At 36.6% G+C, this 25501-nt stretch overlaps 1 protein-coding gene across 2 annotated transcripts in view; it reads right to left on the bottom strand.

The window, feature by feature from the left end:
• IGFBP7 (insulin like growth factor binding protein 7) overlaps nucleotides 1-24694 on the bottom strand; it is a 648223-nt gene extending 623529 nt beyond the window's left edge. The window contains exon 1 of one of the 2 annotated variants that reach the window (XM_044059015.1): nucleotides 24124-24694. In XM_044059015.1, coding sequence (XP_043914950.1) covers nucleotides 24124-24565 — 442 coding nt within the window. In that variant the 5' untranslated portion in view covers nucleotides 24566-24694. The remainder of the gene's footprint in view (nucleotides 1-24123) is intronic. The other variant, XM_044059014.1, reaches the window with a different exon arrangement.
• Nucleotides 24695-25501: the final 807 nt, after the last annotated feature.

A 25501-nucleotide genomic window follows, 5' to 3' on the forward strand; every position in this document is an offset into this window, starting at 1 on the left:
CATAACCATGTACAAAGCAATCAGTACCCTCAAGAATAAATTTACACTGAGAACAGTGACTGCATTTATTTACTCTACCTGTATATGAATTGGACATGATTCTCTCAATTCATTGTTTTAAAACAGGTATCTTTTTGATAAGCCACCAACGGTCTTTCACCAAGTTTGTTAAAAATATTCCCATCACATCTGAAAATCTCCCAAAATGTATTAATGATGCACTTGATTTCTCTGTATTGTAAATTAAATGGCAAAATCAAGCCCTTACCATGAGACAAGTTGGTCAATACCAAACCAGAATCAACAGGATTAACAACTTGAACTAGGGACTTGCCAAGAAGGGGAGTATAAAACCCAGTTGATCTCTTCCCTGTGACTTCAGTAAAGATTTCTGTTAAAAAATCCTCAGGATAACCCCTCCTCAAAAACATATCAAATAACTTACTGCATTCCTCTAGAAAAAAACTTTCTTGACTAACCATCCTGGCCAATCTGACACATTGGCCTTTAACAATGGCCTTATTTTGATGGATAGGATGCCAACTCTGGAAATGCAGGTAAGAATTTGAAAAGGTCGGTTTCCTATATAATGTGGAATCAATAGTACCTGATTCCCTGTTCTTGGAAAGAGTGACATCCAAAAAATTGACCTGTGTGGCATCAACTGACATTGTAAACCTTAAAAAATTGGTAGAAGAATTGATGAATTCAAAAAAAGCTTCAAGTCTTTCCTTAGTGTCGACCCAAAAAATAATGATGTCATCAATAAAGTGTTTATATAAACACCAACTATCTTTAAACTCAGAAGGAAAAATAAAATTAGTTTCCCAAAAGGCCATAACTATGTTGGCAAATACAGGTGCACAAGCAGCACCCATAGCAACACCCTGAATTTGTTTGAATAAATGGTCCTCAAAACTAATGAAATTATTTTGCAAAACTAAATCCATGAGACTACTGATAAACAAACTTTTGTCATGTCCAAGAATAGGCACTAAATAAAAAGGAAAGCACCAAATACTAATAAAATAATCCAATGCCACTGAAGTAAAGTAGAAGAACGTAGTTTCCAACCAAATAGCGTACAAACTGTTTTATTTGACCGTTTTCGTAAAAAAACTTCCTCAGAATGAACAACCACATACTCAGAACTCATTTAAATACAATAATTACTTAATTAATTAATACAAATGAACCAATAAGAACAAAAGTAATGAACATCATTTAAAAAACAATGTTATTTAAAAAAAGAAAGAAGCTACTTTCTTTTTATCAGTAACTTGTAGCTACGATGTTTTAAAAGCATTTACATTAATAAATTCATTTAACCGGTGGCATGTCAGATTTTAACTTTATCTGCCACATTGCTTCCCTTTGTTCCAAATAATTTTTAAGATCACCTCTAGGGTCAAAGAACATTCTTCTAAAATAGTAAATAAAAACTTTTATATACAGCACAAACACAAGAATGTTTGTACAAAGCATTGGTCATGTCTCGTTTAATGGCATAATTATGTTCCTTAATGCGTGTACTTAATTTCCTGGTGGTCATTCCAACATAAAATGCTGGACACCCAGAACAAAATGAAATATATACCACTTTAGTGGTATCACAATTAACCAAACCAGGTACTTCAATGGTATAAGGAATAGTACTCACAGATATATATGGACTAACCAAAATAAATCTTCAAGCAGTACATCTATGACAACAGTGCATCCCACGTTTAATTGATACTTTGTTATTACTTGTTTTTTTACCATTTTGTAGAATGTTTTTCAAATTGTATTCATTCTGAAAAACACATCTTGGTTTATCTCCTAAGACCGGAAATATCAGGATTACCTTTAATTATTTTCCAATTATTTTCCAAATGGAACACAAATCCTTACTATCTCGCTCATTTCAAAGAGCAGGTTAAGGTAGATTTGAATGACGTTCTGATTAAAGACTGTTGACCCATTAGTGTTATTACGTAAAACACCTAAAATTGGGGGAAAGTCTATATAACGTCTGTCAAAAATCCTATTGGCTGTATCCACCAAACTAGAAATATCATAACCTCTTTTTGAAAATAAATCAATGATGAAGTCAAATTCAACAGTCAAGTCCTCATCTCTAGTCGTCATAGGACTTGCCCTTATAAATTGTCCCTTAGGAATGTTATTGATCATGTGTTTTGGGTGTCCACTGGAGTGATGCAAATACCCATTTGTAAAAGTGTTTTTACGATGTATGTTACTCTGAAATTTATTCTCCATGCCATCCCACCACAAATGAACATCCAAAAAATTAACAGCACTTCCAACATCTCCCTTTGTGAACCTCAAAAATTCAGAAAAAGAATTTATAAAATCCATGAATGGATCAACTATTTCAGGTCCCCCCTGCAAAATAAAAACCAAATCATCAACAAACCGACAGTAAAATTTAACATTAAATATTTCTTCTAATAATGGGATTATTTCATTTTCCCACCAAGCCATCACTGTGTTGGCGTAGGCAGGGGCAGCTGGTGAGCCCATCGCCATGCCCTTTATCTGTTTGAAGTATTGATCCCCAAACAGAAAAAAGTTGTTATCCAAAATAATTTCAAGTAATAAACAAATGGTGTTAATAATGGAATAATTAATAATTATTAACACCATTTGTTTATTACTTGAAATTATTTTGGATAACAACTTTTTTCTGTTTGGGGATCAATACTTCAAACAGATAAAGGGCGTGGCGATGGGCTCACCAGCTGCCCCTGCCTACGCCAACACAGTGATGGCTTGGTGGGAAAATGAAATAATCCCATTATTAGAAGAAAAATTTAATGTTAAATTTTACTGTCGGTTTGTTGATGATTTGGTTTTTATTTTGCAGGGGGGACCTGAAATAGTTGATCCATTCATGGATTTTATAAATTCTTTTTCTGAATTTTTGAGGTTCACAAAGGGAGATGTTGGAAGTGCTGTTAATTTTTTGGATGTTCATTTGTGGTGGGATGGCATGGAGAATAAATTTCAGAGTAACATACATCGTAAAAACACTTTTACAAATGGGTATTTGCATCACTCCAGTGGACACCCAAAACACATGATCAATAACATTCCTAAGGGCAATTTATAAGGGCAAGTCGTATGACGACTAGAGATGAGGCTTGACTGTTGAATTTGACTTCATCATTGATTTATTTTCAAAAAGAGGTTATGATATTTCTAGTTTGGTGGATACAGCCAATAGGATTTTTGACAGACGTTATATAGACTTTCCCCCAATTTTAGGTGTTTTACGTAATAACACTAATGGGTCAACAGTCTTTAATCGTAACGAGTCATTCAAATCTACCTTAACCTGCTCTTTTGAAATGATCGCAGATAGTAAGGATTTGTGTTCCATTTTGGAAAATAATTGGAAAATAATTAAAGGTAATCCTGATATTTCCTTGGTCTTAGGAGATAAACCAAGATGTGTTTTTCGTAATGAATACAATTTGAAAAACATTCTACAAAATGGTAAAAAAACAAGTAATAACAAAGTATCAATTAAACGTGGGATGCACTGTTGTCATAAATGTACTGCTTGCAGATTTATTTTGGTTAGTCCATATATATCTGTGAGTACTATTCCTTATACCATTGAAGTACCTGGTTTGGTTAATTGTGATACCACTAAAGTGGTATATATTTCATTTTGTTCTGGGTGTCCAGCATTTTATGTTGGAATGACCACCAGGAAATTAAGTACACGCATTAAGGAACATAATTATGCCATTAAACGTAGAGACATGACCAATGCTTTGTACAAACATTCTTGTGTTTGTGCTGTATATAAAAGTTTTTATTTACTATTTTAGAAGAATGTTCTTTTGACCCTAGGGGAGGTGATCTTAAAAATTATTTGGAACAAAGGGAAGCAATGTGGCAGATAAAGTTAAAATCTGACATGCCACCGGGGTTAAATGAATTTATTAATGTAAAATGCTTTTTAAAACATCGTAAGCTACAAGTTACTGATAAAAAGAAAGTAGCTTCTTTCTTTTTTTTAAATAACATTGTTTTTTAAATGATGTTCATTACTTTTGTTCTTATTGGTTCATTTGTATTAATTAATTAAGTAATTATTGTATTTAAATGAGTTCTGAGTATGTGGTTGTTCATTCTGAGGAAGTTTTTTTACGAAAGCGGTCAAATAAAACAGTTTGTACGCTATTTGGTTGGAAACTACGTTCTTCTACTTTACTTCAGTGGCATTGGATTATTTTAATAGGCACTAAATAGTGAAAAAAACAATCAATGCCAGTACCATGTGGGATGCTGGAATATAAATCTTTGACATCAAGGAATACAAGGTGAAGAGAAAACAATGACTGGGAAGATTCCTTCAGTGGTTCAGCAAAAAAGCAGTTCAAGCTTCAGCTTTGGTACAAGTGATGGCTTATAGCAATTTATAAGAAAAAATAAATCAAATCTTCTCAGAAGTGATTAAAATAAATGAAACACTGAAAGAGTATAATAACTCAAATAACAAAAGGTTGGAAAATAGAAGATGCTTTAACTAGCTATTCAGATGAATTGATAAAGTAGAGAAATCAAAGGTTGAAATGAAGAAATGGCTGGCTGAGTATGTGACTTCTCAAATGAGCTGTTTCAAAAATGGTAGAGTTAGAAGACAGAGTGCAGAGAAAAAACGGAAAGAGAAATTGGAAAGAATAGACTGTACTAAGTTCACAAAAGGTACAAATTACCAACTGGATAGGTAGTCCACAGCGTGAGTTGTTAAGTGAATGGACACATTGAGTGTATGCTCCAAACCTGGCCATGAGAAAGCAACCAAGACCTGCATTAGTAAATATGCAATCATATGGGCAGAAAGAGGTGATCCTGTCAAAACTGTGGCAGAAGGGAAAAGTATTAAAAACTGGCAATTATTTAGTGTATACCAGGCAGAAGAGAAGCAACTTTATCCCAGCAATTAGGGATGTTGAGAGGCAGGTGTGAGATTCAAGTTGCTATATCCAGATGTCTTCAGTATAGTTTTCCTGGGAACAAAGATATTTTTGATGCTGAACAGGCCACGGAGGAAATACAAAAATGTATCCAAAAAAAGTGAGCCATCAAACAGAAGGTGACTCTACTACTATTTCTTATGACAATAAAGTTTATAGAGAGACTTTACCCATGAAATACTTTCCAGTGTTCCAAAGGAAAATGCTTGTGAGACTGAAAAAAAAGTACAGGAGTTGACTAGAAGAATCAGGAGTACCTTACAGTTGAACCAGATTCTGATATGGAAGATGGAGATAAACATGAAGAAGACCAGCAACTCTGAAATTAATGAATAAATGTGAGATTATAAAACATCAATCACATTTGTGAAATATGGCTTTGCAAGAAAAAGTGGCAGAGAAAGATTGGACTTTTGTTAACTTTGTTAAACATGTGTATGGACTGTACAACATATACCCTACTTTATGTCAATGTTTAGAAAGACACTAAAAAGAAATGAAAGTAACTGTAAACAAAATACTTTTGTTCTTGATGGTATTTGAATAAAATAGTTCATGATATAAACTGCATGTTTTATAGTAAAGCAGTTTTGTGTAGTATATAGTCGGTGGTGTTTTAAATGTGGAGTTGGAGGAGTCTTTTCAGCAACTGTTGCATGTGACAAAGATATAAAAGTAAAGAAGTACCTCTTTTAGTTGTAAGAAATATAGGCTTTGCCATGTAACAAGAGAAGAAAGGGTGAACAAAAGCAAGTATAAGTTAATATGCCGTGATCTTGGGCTGTTAGGGTGGTAGTGGGGTGTAAAAGTGTACTGATTATATTATTTGCAGAGCTGAGATTTTTTTTTCTCTTATTTTTTTGCAAAGGTGAATGTCTGGATTAATGCCCTTGACTGGTTTAATTTATAAACAAGTATTTTAAGCAAGTAGGCTTGAAAAACAAGACAAATGAAAGCCATAAGAAGTGCTGAGTTTCTTGCAAATGCAGTAAAATTAGCTTGTTTCTTTCCTTTAGCAAATGTTCAGCAGGTGTCAAAAGGTCTGCACCTGAAGGCAGTTGTATATTCTGTTCTGTTCTGAGTTAAACTCAGAAGGATTCCTTTATGCATCTGCAGATTTGTTAGCTGTTTTTTCTTAATGATGACTACATTTCCATGCAGATGGGCTGTCTGCAGGTGCAAGCAATTAATCTTGACAGCTATGAGCATTCTTTGTGGAGAAAGTGGAAAATTTAAAGGTACAAGGGCAAGCAGTTCAATGAAAAATAATGTTTGAAATTATTACCCTAGCAACCTTAATACTTTAATGCATTAAATAGAGTAGTATATAATTTTGTTTTATTTAAAGATAGCCAGTGCACTTATTAGGGCTAAAAGTTAATGTTTTCTGAAAGCATGCAAGCTATTTTGTTTCGTGTCTGGGTGGGAGAATAGATATAAGAAAAGAACAAACACCAATATGTATAAAAGGGAGTACAGGCTTTAACATGTACTTTAGCATGGGTAACCTTAATTTTTAGGTTAGGTAATACCTGTGGGTACAGCTGTTTATTTGGGCAATTGTTCCTGTATAGTAGGGATAAACTTTATATTTTGAAGATGTACATAGTTTTGTGTTTGTTATAAGTTAATAGGTTACGGGGTGTTCTGAAAATGTATATTTTGTTTGAGGGTCTTCATTAAACAAAAAGTTTAAAAAATGTGACATACAATATGACAAGAAATAGCTGTATAAAAGATCAGCCTGCCAATCATTAGTGTGTGTATGTAACACAAACATTGGAAGCATACATTAAAAATTGTCATGTATAATAGTAGGGAACAAGAACTTCTTCTAATTGCAATGCTGTCCATCATATCTTGGAACATAAATGACCTTACAGTTATAGATAAACAGGAAAGAGTTTTGAATGATACTAAAAATGCAGAGTGCAAATAGCAATGCTGTAGGAGACACATTTGAAAATAAATTAGCATGTGAATTTGATAAAGAAAGGATTGCAGGATGGATATTCAGAAGAATTTCAGAGGCAAAGGAAATGGGAAGTTATTATACTAATTACTAGAGGTGCTCCAAATGTTATAAAGGAGGAAAATATTATAATGGGTGATTCATGTAGTAAGGGGCTATTGACAAGAGAAGAGGATTACTCTGGCATGTATTTATATTCCACCACAAACTGCTATTATGGAGCTTAAGACATTTTTGGGAGAAATAATCAGATTTCAGCAGGTGATATTACTTGGGGGACTGGAATTTGATTTGCAACAGTGTGGATGTATCTGGGGGACATATAAGGGAAAATATAACAAAAGGTAGTAGAATTCTGTAGAAATATATGAAAATATTTGGTACAGAAGATGTGAATTCAGAAGTAGGAACTCGGAGAGGATTTTCATATTATTCCCCAACGTACAATAACTGGGATAGACTAGATAAAAATTGTATTACATAAGAACATATGCTTTTAATTCAAAGTTTTGACAGACATCCAGTAACTATTTCAGATCATGCAACAATAAAAACAAAATGCAGAGTAATGAAGCAAAAATGAGACATTGGCACTTTCCCACCTACATGTAAAAAAGAGAGGGATTTAAGGAATGAAGCCTGGAAATTATTTAAGAGTTATTAGGGTAGATAGCAATTTCTTTAGAAGTTACAGCTAGTGAGTGAGATAAAAAATTAAGTTTAAAAATAGGGTAGAAATATAAGTTAAAGAGATGTGGTTAAGAAGTAGTAGGGATTGCATACAGAGGCTGAAAAAGGTTAATGTATTGCAGAGTAAAGGAAGTCTCACACAAGAAGAGACACAACTGCTGAATAAGGGAGTATCTGGATAATATGCATGAGATTAGAAACATTGCTGTTAGGCAACAGAAAATAGAAAGGGATTTCATCAAAATTAGAGAACATGTAGCAAGAAAAATAACCAGAGATCCTATAGAGTTATTAGAGATATTTCAGAAATTTTATGAAAATTTGCTTAAAGCAGAGAAATATGGACAACAAGAAAGAGAATAAATGGAAATTTTTATAGAAGAGTTAATTACGCCAAGGCTAGAGGTAGATGAGGCTCAACAATTAACAATTAAGGTAGGAGGAGATAAAAATGATTATGTATAATCAGTCTGCAGGAAAGTCTCCAGGAATATATGGTATCCCTGTGGAAGTTTGAAAGTTAGGAGGTAAGAAAGTGTTAAAGATCTGGAAGGTTCTTTTTAACAGTGTTTTAAAAGTGGGGAAGCTCCAACATTTTGGAAGAAAGTTGTGGTATCTGTAATATCTAAAAACAGTAAAGCCCTGTCAGACTCAGCTTCATATAGACCCATGTCAGTTTTAAACCATAATTATATAAAGTGTTTCTGTTTATACTAGCTAAAAGAATGTCAAAAGTGTTGCCAGAAATGATGCATATAGATCAGTGTGGTTTTGAGGGGAGGAGGCAAACATCTGACAAAATTAATAGAACAATGATGATCCAGAGGGGAACAGAATGTAAGAAAATACCACTGCTGTCGGCAGGTCTTGATGCAGAGAAAGTAATTGACAGAGTAACCTGGGATTTTATGAGTAGGCCAATGGAAGCATTTGCATTCTTTGACATAATAATAAGGTTAAGTAGGAGGATACAGAGGCAAGAATTAAAGTGGGACAGTTCCTCTCTGATAAGTTGTTCCTGAACAGTTGAACCAGGCAGGGTGTCCTCTTTCTACTTTGTTATTTGCTTTATGTTTACATTGGCAAAAAAATAAGGGACTCAGAAATTCATGGATATAATTGGTATGGTAATTAATAAAAGTTAGCTTTATTTGCAGATGATATTATTTTGTACCTGATAAATCCTGAAAAAGTCATCTCAGTGCTGTGGAACATTATGAGATGGTGGTATTTTTGGGATATAAAATTGGTGAAGATAAAAAAGAAGCTATAGCCATAAATTATGTACTCACATGTGAACTGTCTGTACTACTCATATTTATATGGGCATAATAAGATGAAGTTGTGACCTATGCCAGGGAGAATAGGGCAGTGCATGTGTAACATATGCCAGCATAATCAGTTGGAGTTTTGTAAATAATTTTGTGTCATTTGGCTATCATACTAACCTGTACAGATGCTTGTGTTAAAAATATATCAACAGTGTTATTATAACTGATTAAATGTATATGTTTTAAAAAATAATTATGGTAGGGAAGAGTAGATGTTTTTAAATTGTTCTATAATTTTCAAATACTGCAACAGATCTTAGCAAAGCTCTGAATGTGTATTTTACCAGAGGCAGGTGATCAAATGTGATATCATTCTATAACTATCATTGAGAGGAAGGAACTCTCTTAGCAGTTTTTGTTTTGTATTGTTTTGAAACCTGATATAAAGATCTATGTCAGTTATCACAGTCAGTTAGTTGACTGAGTTTAGTTCAGTTTAGCTGGAAGCATAACAGATCTTAGTAAAGCTCTGAGTGTGTATTGCATCAGAGTCAGGTAATCAAATGTGATGTTATTCTATAACCAGCACTGAGAGGATGGAACTCTCACAGCAGTTTGTTTTGTTTTGTTTACTTTGGAACCTGATATAAAGATCTATGTCAGTCATCACAGTCAGTTAGTTGATTGAATTCAGTTCAGTTTAATTAGAAGCTCATCACCTTGCCTTGTGGAAGTAAGCATCTCAACCTCTAATCCTGCCATGCTGTATTAATTAAGTTAATTAGGGAAGTTATTCTTTAGACAGTCAGGAAATACAGTGAGATTAGTTAAGTATTGTTTTTCTGAATCTGTTTGAATCTGTCCATCTGTATTATTTTTATTTATCCTGTGATTGAAACTGTGGTGTTTAATGTACTTAGATATTTAGTATTCTCATGTTTTCTATTTTATTACTTATCAAATATTTTATACCTTTCATTGTGGCTGGTCTTTTAGAGAATACTTTTAATATCTTGAGAGTGCTTGTGCTTATTTTAGGGATGCCTTGGCCACTCCAAAAAGCCTTGCTGCTTTGGTTACACTCTACCGTTTATATCAGTATTGATTTTACTCAGTATAATTGGATACCCTTGTAAGAGCCTGAGAGTAGTTGACTGGTGGCAGTATAGTTACTAAATAGTCTGGGCAGAAGGGGCAAAGCTAGTAAATCTGTACCAGCCTTTCCCAGGAGTGTGTGTGTGTGTGTGTGTGTGTGTGTGTGTGTGTGTGTGTGTGTGTGTGTGTGTGTGTGTGTGAAAATCAAATACCCAGGTGTGGGTGTGTCAGCTACTTGGAACTGGGAAACAGTGCTCCAAAATGAGTTGTTTGGGATCTGGATAGACAGAAAGACCAGTCCCAGATCTGGAGCATATTCCCTGTGTGCTCTTGGGGGAAATTGTGCTTGATACAGAGAGCTGCATCTGAAAATACTGTGTAAATCCATTCCTGTTTTAGTGACTGTCTGTCACTGGGGTCAGTGGTAGGGATTGAGGCTCCTTGATTACTGGCCTGGGGTAGAGAAGCCATCACAGAGATATTTAGGAGTATGGATTAAAATGTTTCTGTTATGCCAGCTAGGATATGACAGAAGAGCCTAAACAATAGATAATACAAAAACTTAGAAACTGGAAGCTCTTGTTTGTAGATATAGACAGTAAGAAGCAAGCAGTAAAAATATTTTAGCCCATTTAGTTTTTATACAGGTCAGGATTATTGCTGCCAACCAGAGGAGAAGTTGTGGAGAATAATTAATACAGAGTTGAAGGAAAGAGGGCACGAGTTAGGTGGAATATGTTGATTCTTCAACTAGAACAAGTTGTTTTAGGGTTACCTGATTTGAAGAGATATTTTTAGAGCTACACAATTAAGGCTCATATCCATAACACAAGCAGAAGGATATAATTCAAAGAGGAAATGGATGATGATGAAGCAGGGTAGAAATTCAAGAAATAAAGATGCATATCTTTAAGGAGAATAATAACAACCATACAGAATATTATATTCCTAAAGTTGCAGAAAGTATTCTAGGCACTACGTCAACATGAAAATTGAGAAAGTAGATTTTGCTGATAAGGATGTCTGTAAGTAGGGCTACAGAGAATAGGCAAATGGGGGTTGGAATTTACTGGAGAAAACTGACAAAGGAACCAAGGTTTTGGGAACAAATAACTAGAGAGGGAAAGGTAATAGAAAGATATGTGGGCTAAACACTGTCTTCCTTACCAGGGATTGATATTCGAGTATAACCAAACAGAAATGGATAGGGGAATCCTAGATTAAGCCCTGTTGTAGTAGAGTTTTAGTTGAATCTAGAAGAGAAGCTGTTGTCAAAAAAAGGAATAATTAGTAGGGCATATGAAATATTGCATCACAATAAGAATTAATCAGAGGAGGTTAGAAAAGCTTGGGACGAGAGATTGCATAAGCAATTTTTAAGGAAACAATAGAACATATGTATGGCTCCCAAGTATGCAAGAAAGTTGAGAAGGCTTAGGATTTTTGCTTGGAAGTGTTTGCATAGGTAGCTTTATACCCCAAGTATATTCCAAAGAATTATTCCTCAGGTAGATGGCAAATGTTGGAGGTGTGATGGGGAAGAAAAGGGTAACAGGAGGCATATGTTTTGTAATGTAATGAGTTGGCAGATTTTAAAAATTCTCTACAGAGTACTCTATCATAAATATTGGGTGAGCACATGGGTGTAATTAAGAAAATGATTCTTTGAGGTGGTAAACATGATCTGAATTGCCTAGACATAGTAAGGCCTTGTTAAGTTTAATTCTAGTGGCTGCTAAAAAACAGTTACTAGAAAATTGCAATCAAAGTCTAAACAACTGTATTTAAAATACTGAACATTGTAACAGAGATAAAAGAACTGGAAGTGGGATTTTGGAAAAGGGTAGGAGGAAATTACATACAAATAAATGGAAATTGTGGAAACAATACAGACATGATAATGTTCTGGGGGAGCAGAAAGTTTCAAGGGAAAGCAAGAACTGAGCTGTTTATGTAATGGATTGATGACTGTTATAAAAAAGAACATATGTGATATATAATGTATGTAACCAGAAACATGTTAATATGATTTTTTTTATTTTATATTAATGTATAGCATTTTACATAGGAAATCATCTTTATGTCATAAAATATATAATGCTTATTTAGGCAAACAGGAAAAAAATGTTGAAGATAGAGGAAGTTCACTTGTTTTGCTCTGAATACAATTGAGTTGGATGAGATAAAAGGGAATATGGAAAATAAGCTAGACAAAATGAGATGGCAGGAAATTCTAGGTGCTTATTTACCACCTGGCCTAAATGTTTTTTAGTGAGTATCAAACCTGAATTAATAAACAAAAATCTCAGACACAAGCAAAATATTTAAGGCTTTTTAAGGGGAAAGTAATTATTTAAGATTAGTGGTTTATGTGTTCCATTTTACTGAATGCACAGAGGCATTTTAATAAAATATTATTACAGTTTTTGATTAGTGTTTTATATCATGTGGTGTAATTATGTATGTATTTAAGGATATAGATGTAATTTCTAATTTAGTCTGAAGAAGTCTATTGGCAGTGTATATAGATAAAAGCACTGACTGTAACAATAAAAAGTAGCTTTTCTTGACCTTGTGGTCTTGTTTTTTTTTTTTTTTTTTTGTAAGTTGGCTTATAGTATTAGGCTGCCATTGAGAAAGATATTGTTTTATTACATTTTGGATGCCTTTTTCAGTGGCACAATCTGTAGGAGGAGCAGAAATTATTGTAAGCTACAAAAGTAAACTGTGATGGCTATTCGTGAAGCAGTTGAGAATGATTTCAATCAGTTTTCAGCATACCCTGATGAAGGTAGTATATGGCTGGAAACTATAGAGACAACATCAGAAGGGTAAACAATAAAGGTTTGCTCAGTATTATACATTTAAGTGAAAGACTTATGAGGAAGAAATTGCAAGTGCTGAGTACAAGGGCTGATGTCACTAATACTATTGCAGTTTTGAAAAAGTTTACAAGAAAACTGAATGTAAATGTGTTACTGAGTTTGACTGGGACAGAAAACACTTTAAGAGAACTGAGCACATTATGAACTAATACACACTGTCCTTTGAAAATGAGCATTAGAAGGTCTGAAATTTAGAAGGGATGAATTGATCCAAATAAAAGTATTTTTTAATTTAAGTTTGCATAAATGGAAAACAGGGAACAAACTCACCAAGAATAAGAATTATATCTATCTGAAAGCTGATAAGGGAGTGGTACTAGTTACAATATCAAGTGAATGTTATATTAAGGTAATAAAGTAGCATTTTTAGATGACTGAGAATGGTACCTTAAGGTGATGAATTTTAATGATACTGGGAAAACTTATACAAGTATTGCTGTTTTCATTTTAAATGTATATGATTCAGAGAATAATAATGAAGATTTGTTAGATTTTTTGGCTGTAAATAAATCAAGAATTGTTACATTCCTTGGTATACTAAAGTAGCATTTGAATTCATTTAGACCTATATGCAGATTCATAAAGGACTGCATGTTCCTCTAAAACTGTGTATCGAGGTGCAGATTCAAAATAACCAACACAGTGCACTAAAATCATGTGCGTGTCATGCAGTACACTGTTTTGTATTCAGTAAGCAGTTGAGCCGTGCAAACACAGTAAATATTGTGGCATGCTAATTACAGCATAAACAGTTGAACTGTAATCAACCAATTCAAGATGGAGGAGCTATTCAACAAGCTATAAATACTTACACCAGCAACCAGCCCATTAACTAATGCCAAATGTCAGGTTAACCTTCCTATTTCAAAAACTATTTTCCTCTCTGTTTGGCACTGTTGCACTCTACTTAATGTTGTTCAAACTTGGCTGGCAGCAGTGTTCAGCTTTGCACACTAGCAGTAAATATGATAACACAAATTGGCGGGAAAGCACTTTTATGTGTTGCTGTTTTGCCCTGATTGGATATATCTGGAGGTAGAAGGGAAGGTGCCCAATTTAGGGCTCAATGGTGGGCTGTCAAGGAGTCCAGAATCTTTACTGGACTCCTGTAAACACCACAGCTGAAGGCACTTGCAGGGGCACTATACAGATTCCCAGCACAAGTCTGTGGCCTGGAATAGTCTGGGCAAGGCTGTCTCCAATGTGAATGGCATTCTACACACTGGAGAACAGTGTAGGCACCACTATAATAACCTGAAAAGGTGCACGCAGGATACACTCAGAATGCTGCTTAAACGTGCTGTATTAAGGTAACACGCAGTGAATGCAGAGTAAAGAATTATTTCATTGCATTCCAAATAAATCCTTAAAAGTATTAGATACACCTGGATTTAAACCCTGTATCATCTGGGCTCAAAATAACTATCTCCATGCTCTTGAATCTGCTGCCACAGAGACAGATAAGCAGCAGGTGTGTTTCTTACAGTCACTACTATCCACAGTGCTTATGTTTGCTCATCACTTAACTATGTGCAAATGGGGAAAGTAGTATACATGTGTATCTGTGCAAACACTTTGCTATCGAGCCTGCAAACAAACCAGCTGCTTGGTGGTGAACTATGGAAAGTGCACATTACCATGCATTACTTATGTTTACTGTCCATTTAGTCTTCATTTCATGAAGATACATGTGAACACCTAAACAAACGGAAGGCACTTTTTACAGAAAGAACGCATACTTAAACTGTAGCCATGTGTTACCTGCAAAATGCACTTAAAACTTGGTCTCTCAGAACTTGTTCCCAAACATATCCACTACACTACAGAAATGTACATATACCATGTACATCTTTATACTGACATATTTTCCAATACTTGTAATGTGGACATCTGTTTGTATATAGCTTGTAAAGCTGTCTCTTAAAGTATACCTTCACATTAGAAACACAACAGAAAATACTACACTTTGCACACTTATCAATCTGATAGCATGCAGATCTTTGATATCTTGACAGTCATACATGGCTAGCCAATCATTTCATATAGTCCTCCCAACATATTCTCTCAAACATCCAATGATGATGATGCCATCCATTATATGCAGCATTGTAAAAGTCAATCTTGTGCCATGGCACTTGTGTTAAGTACTGAGTTCTCTAGCTGGTGTACCTTGTTAGGTAGAGGTTCTAATTTCACTGCAGTCAACTGGTGTGTGTCTGTCTAGTCAGAAGAGCATAACTGTGTATGCTGCCATGGTGTACCAATATTTTGACAATTGTACATGCCTACACATCCATTTAATTCAGGCCTCACAACATCTTCTCTTAAACATCCAATGATGATGTCATCCACTATAAAATGTCCTGCAGCAGTGTATAAGTCATACTTGTGCTGTGGTGCTTGTGTTAAGTACTGAGTTCTCCAGCCGGTGTATCTTGTTAGGTAGGGGTTCTAATCTCACTGCAGTCAACTGGTGTGTGTGTGTGTGTGTGTGTGTGTGTGTGTGTGTGTGTGTGTGAGTGTGTGTGTGTGTGTGTGTGTGTGTGTATGTATCTAGTCAGAACAGCATAAATGCGTATGCTGCAGTGATCAGTACAATCCCATGAAGTACAAATATTTTGACAGTTGTACATGCCTACACATCCATTTAATTCAGGCCTCATAACATCTTCTCTCAAACATTCAATAATGATTATGTCATCCTCTATAAATTGCCCACTGCATTGTAAACATTGGACTTGTGCCATGGCACTTATGTTAAATACAAAGTTCTTTAGTTGGTGTACTTAGTTAGGGAGGGGTTCTGTTCTCACTGAAGTCAACTGGTGAGTGTGTGTGTGTGTGTGTGTGTGTGTGTGTGTGTGTGTGTGTGTGTGTGTGTGTGTGTGTGTGTGTCTGTATTTGTTCAGTTATATTTAGGGAGGGGTCTGTTCTCACTGCAGTCAACTGGTGTGCGTGTGTGTTTGTTCAGTTGGTTAACATTCAAGAGACCATTTTACACCTGCATCTTCTCACCAGACACTGCTGATATCATCACTTATAAAGTGTTGTCTGACACTCTCCAAGTCAGACTTGTGCTGTGATGCTTGGGTTAAATACTGAGTTATCCAGTCAGCGTACTTAGGTAGGGGTTCTGTTCTCACTGCAGTCAGCTGGTGTGGGTGTGTCTGTGTGTTTGTGTGTTTGTTCATTTGGTTGCCATTCAAAAGACCATTTCACACCAGCATGCGGAACACTGGTATTACCATCTTCTTCTCACCAGACTGTGCTGATGTAATCAGCTATAAAGTATTATGTGACACTATAAAAGCCAGAATTGTACTGTGGCACTTGTGTTAAGTACTGTACTCTGTAAATAGTCAGGTAAGTGTTCTGTTCTCACTGTGGTCAATTGGTGTGTGTGTGTGTGTGTGTGTGTGTGTGTGTGTGTGTGTGTGTTCAGTTGGTTGACATTCAAGAGACCATTTTACACCAGCATGTGGGACACTACTACTATTATCTTCTTCTCACCAGACTCTGGTGATGCCATCAGTTCTAAAGTGTTGTCCAACACTATACACACCAGACTTGTGCTGTGGCACTTGCATTAAGTACTGTGCTCTGTAAATAGTTAGATTGGGAGTCTCTATTCTCACTGCAGTCAATTGTGTGTGCATTCAATAATCACTATGGTGACAATTTTAGAATGAGATTTGAGTCCACAGATATGTCCAGCCCTCCTCTGAACAGCTTGTTGTAGCACACAATGATTATGTCATCCTGTGTAATATTCACTCTGACAGTATTCAAGAAAACCTGTGCTGTAGCAGTAACATTAACTGTGTCTGCAAGCTACTTTGCCTACACATGTGGGTGCTCTAATCTGACAACAGGCAACTTGCATGTCTTTGCATACCACTATCACTTTTGTGACAATTTTACATAGGGATGTGACTCCACATTCATGCCTTATACTCATCCTAACATGTTCTCCTCAGCATACAATGATATTATCATACTTTATTCCTTCAATTCATATTTACTCCTTCAATGGTATCAACTCTCACTCGCCCACAAACTAGTAAACCATCCACTAAATGTTCCATCCCTTCAGAATCTACTCCAACCCTATCGCACCACCAGACCACTAAGATCCAGCAACAAAAATTACTTGCAGATCACTAAAGCCAATAACTCTGCTGGTGAAGCACTATTCTCTTGCACCATAGCCAAATTATGGAACTCCCTCCCACCCACAATTACCTCCATACCATCATGCACCCACTTCAAAACTTTACTAAAAGCGCACCTAAAAACATGCTGGCTATGCCCTTGCAACTCCCACCCTAATATCACCCACCCCATCCAACCACTACCTTTCTTTCCACTCCACTAACTACCTTGATTATAGCAAGCTCAGATGCTCATATGCCTAGTACTTATTATGCAGCAGGAACTTCTTATTGTAACATTTGTTAATGTCTGTTATGTACTTCACAGATAAAGATTCTAGTTGTCTACTGATGTACTATGTTCTTCATCTGTAAATATGTTGTAAGTAATTGCTATGTAAATTGTTAACCGCTATGTAAGCCAATGTAACTACTGTCTGTTTATTTTAACTGTGGAGCTTTTCTCCCCAGGCCTCCGCTGAAAATGGACCTACGTCCAGTCGGACAATCCCGGTCAACAAATATAAATAAATAAATAAATAAATAAATAAATAAAGTGCAACATGACAGTACTACAGTCAGATATATAAGGTGCTGCTACTGTGAAATTACATGGCATTTGTATTCTATACCTGCACAGGTGTAATGTTCAAATCAGGCCCAGTCTACTGCTGTGTGTTGTGTGGTTGGTGGTACATTATGGTCATTGTATGATCTTTGGAATAGCTCTTCATTTTACTACCACATAGGCTACCTTTCACATAGCCCCATGGACCCTCTTTTTTTCTCTGAACACATGACATCCTTCCTGTAGAGGGGTAGAGGATGCCCTAATGTCAAATATGCATACACATGTCATGAAGCAGAGCCCTTTCATGAGCCTCTGCAAGCCATCTCCAGGCCACTGCATGTGTGATTGGTAATTATATCATGGTGTGCTGCACATCCCATATAGACAATGGCAGAATGTAATGCAGTCGAACAAATATACACATATGCACAATAGTCTTACTATCTTCCATAATGATAATAATGGATGGTGCAGTGGTGCAGCGATTGCATTGTCACCTCACAGCAAGAGGTTCTCCGGTTCAATTCTCAGCTGGGGTGCCTTCTATGTGGAGTCTGCATCTCTTGTCTGTATTTGTGTGGGTTTCCTCTGGGTGCTCTGGTTTCCTCCCACATTATTTCTCCCTGGGCCTTCACTGAAAATTGGCTTCATTCCAAGTCAGACTTTCCTGGTAAACAAATGTTAAATAAATAAATAAAATAAATAAATAATATATGCATGCATGTATAGACACATCCTTACTCACCTCATCTGTGAGGTAGACCAACAAGTCATCATAGACCTTTTCTAAAAGAACACAGTTAACATCCCGACTGAGTGTGAAAGACATCTGTGATTTATTCAGACTACATCATGTCTGTTACATCTGTTCGAAGTCCTCAAGATGGTCAACAAGGGCATGCATGATGAGAACACTATCATCCTGCATAACTTGACCTGACCAAAGCATTTGACACACATCCACACTGAGGTATTACTGAGACATTGTCATAAGTGGCCATAAACACCTATATCACCAAGTGGGTAAACCACTGGATCACATACGTGACAGATAAATATGTTGAAGTCTGTGAAGGGATCTATATCAAGAGTCTACTGATCAGGTCTGTACCTCAGTGTTTTGTGCTAGACCCATTCCTGTTCATTATTTAAGTCTCAGATGTCAAGAATAACTTACACATCCTTTGTCCAACCAGCTTTGTGGAGGATTGCAAATTGTGGACAATCATTGAATCCAAGTGTGGTATTGGTATAGTACAGACAGTATCAATGCACACAAAGGATTGCTGCCATAGCCATGGAGACATGATAGATGAACAGAAAATCATGGGGGGATTTGTTACATTATAAAAGCAAATCTTCTTCTTCTTCTTTCGGCTTTTCCCGGTTAGGGGTCACCACAGCGGATAACCTGTCCATTCATGATTGGCAGTAGAGTTTTTACGGTGTTGAGTTGCCAGCCCAGCGCCCAACCTTCTACGGAAGGCACACACATGCACACACTCATACCTAGGGCCAATTTAGAGTGTCCAATCCACCTACAGCATGTCTTTGGGATGTGGGAGGAAACCGGAGGAAACCCACATGACCACAGGGAGGACATGCAGACTCCACACAGAAGGCACCCCAGCCGAGGATCGAACCGGAGAACCTCCAGCTGTGAGGCGACAATGCTAACCGCTGCACCACCGCGGCCACCCATTATAAAAGCAAATACACAATGTAATTATAATATAGACAGCACACCCCCATGAGCAGACCAAGTGGTATGTGACCTGTGTACACAGGTAGACTGTATGCAGAATGTCCATCAGCATGTGTCCACAGTGGTGATTACTTCCTTGTATGTGACACAACTCCTGAATATTTGTGGGACATCCACATCAAAGGACATTATAGTTCCTTAGTTCTCAGCCTTCATCATGCCAATAACTGAGTACAATGCACCCTTTTTCATGTACCTCCCGACATGTCTTCCAGGGATGAGTTGCTTAAGTGTACCACATTTGCCGCAGTGTGGAACCCCCAACAAGGTGTTATATAAAATGCATGTGTGATACATGTTGCTGTGATGCACATACATAGCTGATTGACAACATTGATGTCATGAGTTACATTTGTGACAGTGTGGATTGTGCCATATATATGCCACGCACACCTGTTAGCTAGCCAGGATTGCTCATAATCTCAAATGCAGGTATAATAGTGTCCCTCCTAACACCTTCAGCAGATGTTAAAGTTAGAGGAAGGTGTGCTTGATTCCCCTCATATATTTCTGACAAATCATAATAGTTATACATGTGTGTTCTTGCAGAACCATCTATGATCACTCACAATCACATATATTATGTCAAAGACATGGGATTACTGGTGGTGTTATTCTGATATTGTCCATGAATGTGCATGCTTCTGACTACTGTTGCCCATTAGCTTGTTACTATGTGTACCACTTGGTTGACACCTGTGCTGACATTGCATTCATATTCAGGAACTCATTTTGTACAGCTTCACAATATGCACTTAACCCCTATTGTATATGCCATCCCTAATGTATGTCCTCTCCATTGTTCATGTCAGAATGCTTGCTTCACAAAGAATCTTCTGCATTGATATGTCACCTTTGTGATAGTCACATAATATATAATAACCGTGCAGTCCATACTGTATCGTGTCAATATGTGATTAGTGTTCATGCTACAACTGTCTTCAATGACATGCCTTCATCTGCTGTACATTACCATGTTTCACTTGTCCTCTACCCCTGTGTTCATTCCTACAATTCATCTGTGTGTCCCTTTTCAATACACACACTTCCCCTAACTATTTATTTATAACGCATTCTATGTACCCTTACTGGTCATTTACACAACTTTTATTCAGTATGCCTGAAAAAGGTTTCTACAACACCCTGCATTGTGTACACTTTCTTGCAATATGGTGCAACTATATACATTGCTTTTTAATAACTCTGTTAATCATTGTGGCATTCTGCACAATCCTGCAGACCTAGTTGCCCATAGGTAAACAGTTTTATGTGTCTGCTGGTGTCCGTGTTGCTTTATATGGTTTCCTGGCTGGCAGCACTGTTGCTGGCCACGAAACTGCACTTGTTTACATTTAAATATGGTACTCAGCATGCATATGTAATTAGCACTGCTGCTCACCACACAAAGACATAAACCCCGTGTAGGCTTTGCGCTAAGCCTACACATAGTTTATCGAATCCCCAGGCCATTGTTAGTACAGATAGGTCAAAGACAGAGCCATTGGCTAGGGCAGTATAGTATTACTTGAATCCAGTCACAACAAATGTAGATTATTTTATCAGAGATGCATTTGAAATTATTTTCTAAATGAGAGTGACAGAATTGACTGAAGAAGATGTGTTTGTTACCAGAAATGTTAAATTATTATGATATTTCATTCCTCATGAAGAAAGTTTGAATAACTTAAGAAACTGGTTATTAGAGATGACTAACTTGATTCAAAATAAATTTGTTTGATACTTGTATTATAGAAATTGTTCTGTTCTAGAAAAGAATATTTTTATTTTTGGTGGGGAGTATTATATGCAGTTCTGTAGAGTAGCTACAGCATCATACTGGTCCCTAGAGACACAAGTTTGTTAATGGCAGAGTGAGAATAAGACGTTATAAAGAATTCAAATTGTATAACTTCTTAAGGAAATATTTTCATTTTATTGATGATATATCCCCTGTATGGAGAGGAGATGAAAAGATTTGTCTGAATAATTTCAGTTTATTGGAAATTCCCCATCTTTCTTTCATTTTACATACATTTTGAAACGAGAACAATATGATGTTTAAATATTGAGTTGTTTAATGATGAAGCAAAGAATAGATTATGTAACAGAATTTTTAGAAATAATGTGGGAAGTATTTTTTTTTTATTTTGAATGTGTACACTTTAGGTTAAGGTGAATGTGATCAAGATTATATTAATAAGAGTACAAGTATGGTGACTGGTGAAACTGAATTTATTAATACAATGGAAGTAAACAAAGAGTTGTTCCTTAATGTAGTTTATCAGGATGAATTAATGAGGGGAGTGACTGAGCAGATAAGATTCTGCAAAGAAGAAAGACAAAAGCCTATAATGTGTTCAAGAAAAGAAAGTGATTTGTTTCAAAGTACTGGAAGTAGCAACAAAAATGAAAAAGAAAGTAGAATGGTTTTGGAATATTTAATGGGCAACAGTATGGAAAAAGAAATTATGAGTTCATATTGGAAGATCCAGAAAGCTAATCACTTAGCTTGGGATAGTGCAGGAGAAGGTCTAATGTTCACTTATTAAAAAGTAAACAACATGAAAGTTTGTTTTATGACATTGAAAAATTATGGAAAAAGGAGAAATGTCCACATGGAAATTGTAGATATTGCAAATTTACAGTCAACAGTCTATATATAGTACTTGAGATTATAGACAGGAGTCTGGGTGCAAAAAATGTTATAACTTGCAATACAGAAAGAGTGGTGTACATTGCAAAATGTGATGCATGTACGTCGTTTAAATAAGGAAAACTGTATGACTGGTGCTTAGAATGACTGATCACCTTTATGCCATAAAATAAATAAAAACAAACAAATACAATGTGTTATTTAGGCACTCAGCAAATGTAGAGGTCTGTGGAAGTTCACACAGTTTACAACTGACTTGTTTATGTAGTTTACTGCCCTGTTGTGCATTTAATAAAAGCAATGACTATTCAGAATGGAATGTAAACCTAAACACAAGTATATATTAAATAAATAAATAAATCAATAAGCAAACATGCTTGTTCCAGTGGGTGTTTCATGCAATTTCATAAGTGTACTGTAACTCAAGAGACAAAATAAAAGGATGGAAAGTTCACACTCAGAAGGTTCAAAAAGTAATGATGCCTATCCTAAATTAGCTTACATGCAAAACATTTTTGTCCCAGTTTACAGCATGCATAATATTTGTAAATCAGTAGCAGAATACATGCAATGTAATGTCCTCCTATATAGCATTTATTAACTAACATGCCCTCATTCAGAACAACACATGGTCTCTGAAGCAGGACAGTTGTTTGAGTTGCAGTTGATTAAATGCCAGTTCATTTGTCAAAATGTGACCAAGAATTAGAGAAATGTCTGTTTTGCTGACTCACAAACATACTTTTTTTCTGAGTGATACAATTAATTAATTAAACTGATTGATTAAATGGCCTGACATCATCAGGTCTCACAGCACACGACATTTTTAATATAATCTGACTTGAAAACTTTGATGTTACATGACAGCACTGATGTGAAAATGTACTCTGCTGTTGAGTTCCATCAGTAAGCAGTCATTCTGCACTATAACTTGTCAGATCTTGTGTTACATTTACTACAGACTCACAAACTAGAATAAATATAAGAACACACAGGAAATATTATCACAATAACGAAAGTAAGCTCATGTCTCAAAAGTAATTAACTAAGAAGTGAGAACATTCACATGTACAATATTTACACGTTGGTGACTATATTTTGATGTGCGATCTATGATCTAACAACAAAATTATTTTCCCTGTTCCTGAATTCCATTTAAGCATTGAAGGGCAGGGCAATCATTATCATATGATTCTACTCTGTCATTCTGCCCAGTCCCCCCCCCCACACACACACACACACATTTTTTAAGTTCAGTTCACAGAAGCCTAGCTATCACTATTTTCATATGAATGACTTGACTTAATATTTTTCAAAGTCAGATAACGTTGCTGGGATCTTAATTGTAGTAGTAAACTTTACCTTCTGGGAACAATGGCAGAAGCGGTCTAGCCCACCCTGCTGCATGTTTTGCCCATCTTCGAAATTAAAAGGCTGAAAGAAGAAACTGTTTTGCAAGTTGTATATAAACCCTAGAAGCCCATCTGCTCCTAATGGCATGCCACTTGTGTACCCCAATTACAATGCAAAATTACTTTTCCAACATTAAGGATGTATTTTCATGCCCCTTATAAAGTTAGTCATCAGTTTAAAAATAAGGCTCCTACTGGAGTGGCCAAACATTTTGTTATCGTCTGCCCCTTGCACCACAAAACCCTATTAGATATACCTCACAAATCTCCCTGATTTTCAGGGATGTTCCTAATGATGCCCAGGGGGTTGCTATAATGCTATTCCTTTTTCCCGTTTGTGTTTGTGGCAGAAGAATAAACACTGATAATAAGTGATGACTGAACAGTGAAATGGATGTTAATCCAATAGTTTTTGTTCTGTGAGTTTTGTATGTGAGCTTTACCAAAACGCGTCTGATTTTGACCCTTTGATTAAGAAAATATGTTAGTGTTTTCCTTGATTGTTGGGCTAAGAGGGTAAGGCTCTGCTCTAGTAAATCTTTCACTTATAAAATATGTCACCTGCATAGTAACTGCTTCTACCGCTTACTAAAGTTCACCGACAGAGCAAAGACTGGTGGGGCTAGTCTCCCCAAACGGACACATAAAACTGGTGCGGACTCACCCTGGCTGCATGCACCTTTCCCTGTTGAACGGATCTCGCTTGCACCCCGTTTCTGAGCTTTCCAGCTAGCGGCTTTCAGCTCGCAGAGATTGCGGTAGGTGACTCCGTCGCTGCCACACACCTCCGAGTGACTTTTACAGACACATACCCCACTCTTCCCTCGTCCTTTCTTTTCCACCTTCTCCTTGAAGATGCACTGCAGTCCGGGGCCGCAGCGGATGGCTGCCCCGCAGGGGTCGCCCTCGCCAGCGGGGCACAATTCACAGCATCCACAGGGATCCCTCACAGCAGGGCCTGTGGCACAACCACCGGCGGGCTTTGGAGCGCACACAACTGTTTCACAGGGGGCACAATTAGCCGGCCACTGATGACGGGGAAACTGGGCAGCACATATTCCAGCTGAGATAATGTGGAGCAGGGCAATAACGGTGAACCTCAGCATGTCTGTAGCAGCGTTAGTCTAAAACAGCAGAACTTTTTTGACTTGGAGAGATTAGCCCACCGATGCCGTACAGATTATTAAGACAGACTCTGATGTTCTTCTTAGTCAGCCTTCACATGTACAGCTAACCCCACCCATTAAAGCATAATGGACTTCAGCATCCCTCCCTTTTCTCAATTGATGGAACAGGAGCAATGGGGAGAAAAACCCTTTCCTTCACTTAAATAAGTTATCTAACTGTTGAGGGGTGCACGTTTTAAGGAGGCTAAGCTGACAAAGTAAACCTGGAGTCCATCTTCTCCTATTCATTCTCCAACTGAACTGGTGTAACTTCTACTTGCTGTCCGGATTGCAAGTATGTATTGCTGCTTGGTATGGATCCATACCCTTTCCAATAGGACTGCCAGCTTTACAAATGCCCAGAGTGGAACATGTTTTTGTTGAGACGTGAGATTTTGCAGGACGAAACATACCTACGGCCAGTGCAAATATAAAAATTTACTTTTTTCCACAAATAAACGCTCATTCTTACAGCATTTGAGTTGCTTATGCTATTTTACGTAACATTTCGGTGTTTCAGATACAAAGTAACTAGTTAATGCAACTATTAAAAAAAAACTTAGGAAATATTTTTGTCCTAAAGTCTCAGGACATTTGCCATTTTTTAGTTTTTTTTTTTTTTTTTTTTTTTGCAGGACAGAACTGCCCAAACAGGGATTGTCCCTCGTAAAGACGGGTTATTCAAACGAGGGTACCTGTAAGCAGGAGCCCATGCTGGATGAGGGAAGGCAGACTTCTGAAGGGTAACTGATTAAATAAGGCACAGCAGCATAGCATGTATGTCTATATTTGTCAATCCTGCTGGCAGCATAAACAATATGCACTTTCATTTTTCACTTAACGGTAAATCATCACAAGATTTCACGAGGGTCAGGG

This window comes from Protopterus annectens, chromosome 17.part0, assembly GCF_019279795.1.
Source record: "Protopterus annectens isolate FY-2018-M chromosome 17.part0, PAN1.0, whole genome shotgun sequence".
Classification (NCBI taxonomy): Eukaryota; Metazoa; Chordata; order Ceratodontiformes; family Protopteridae; genus Protopterus; species Protopterus annectens.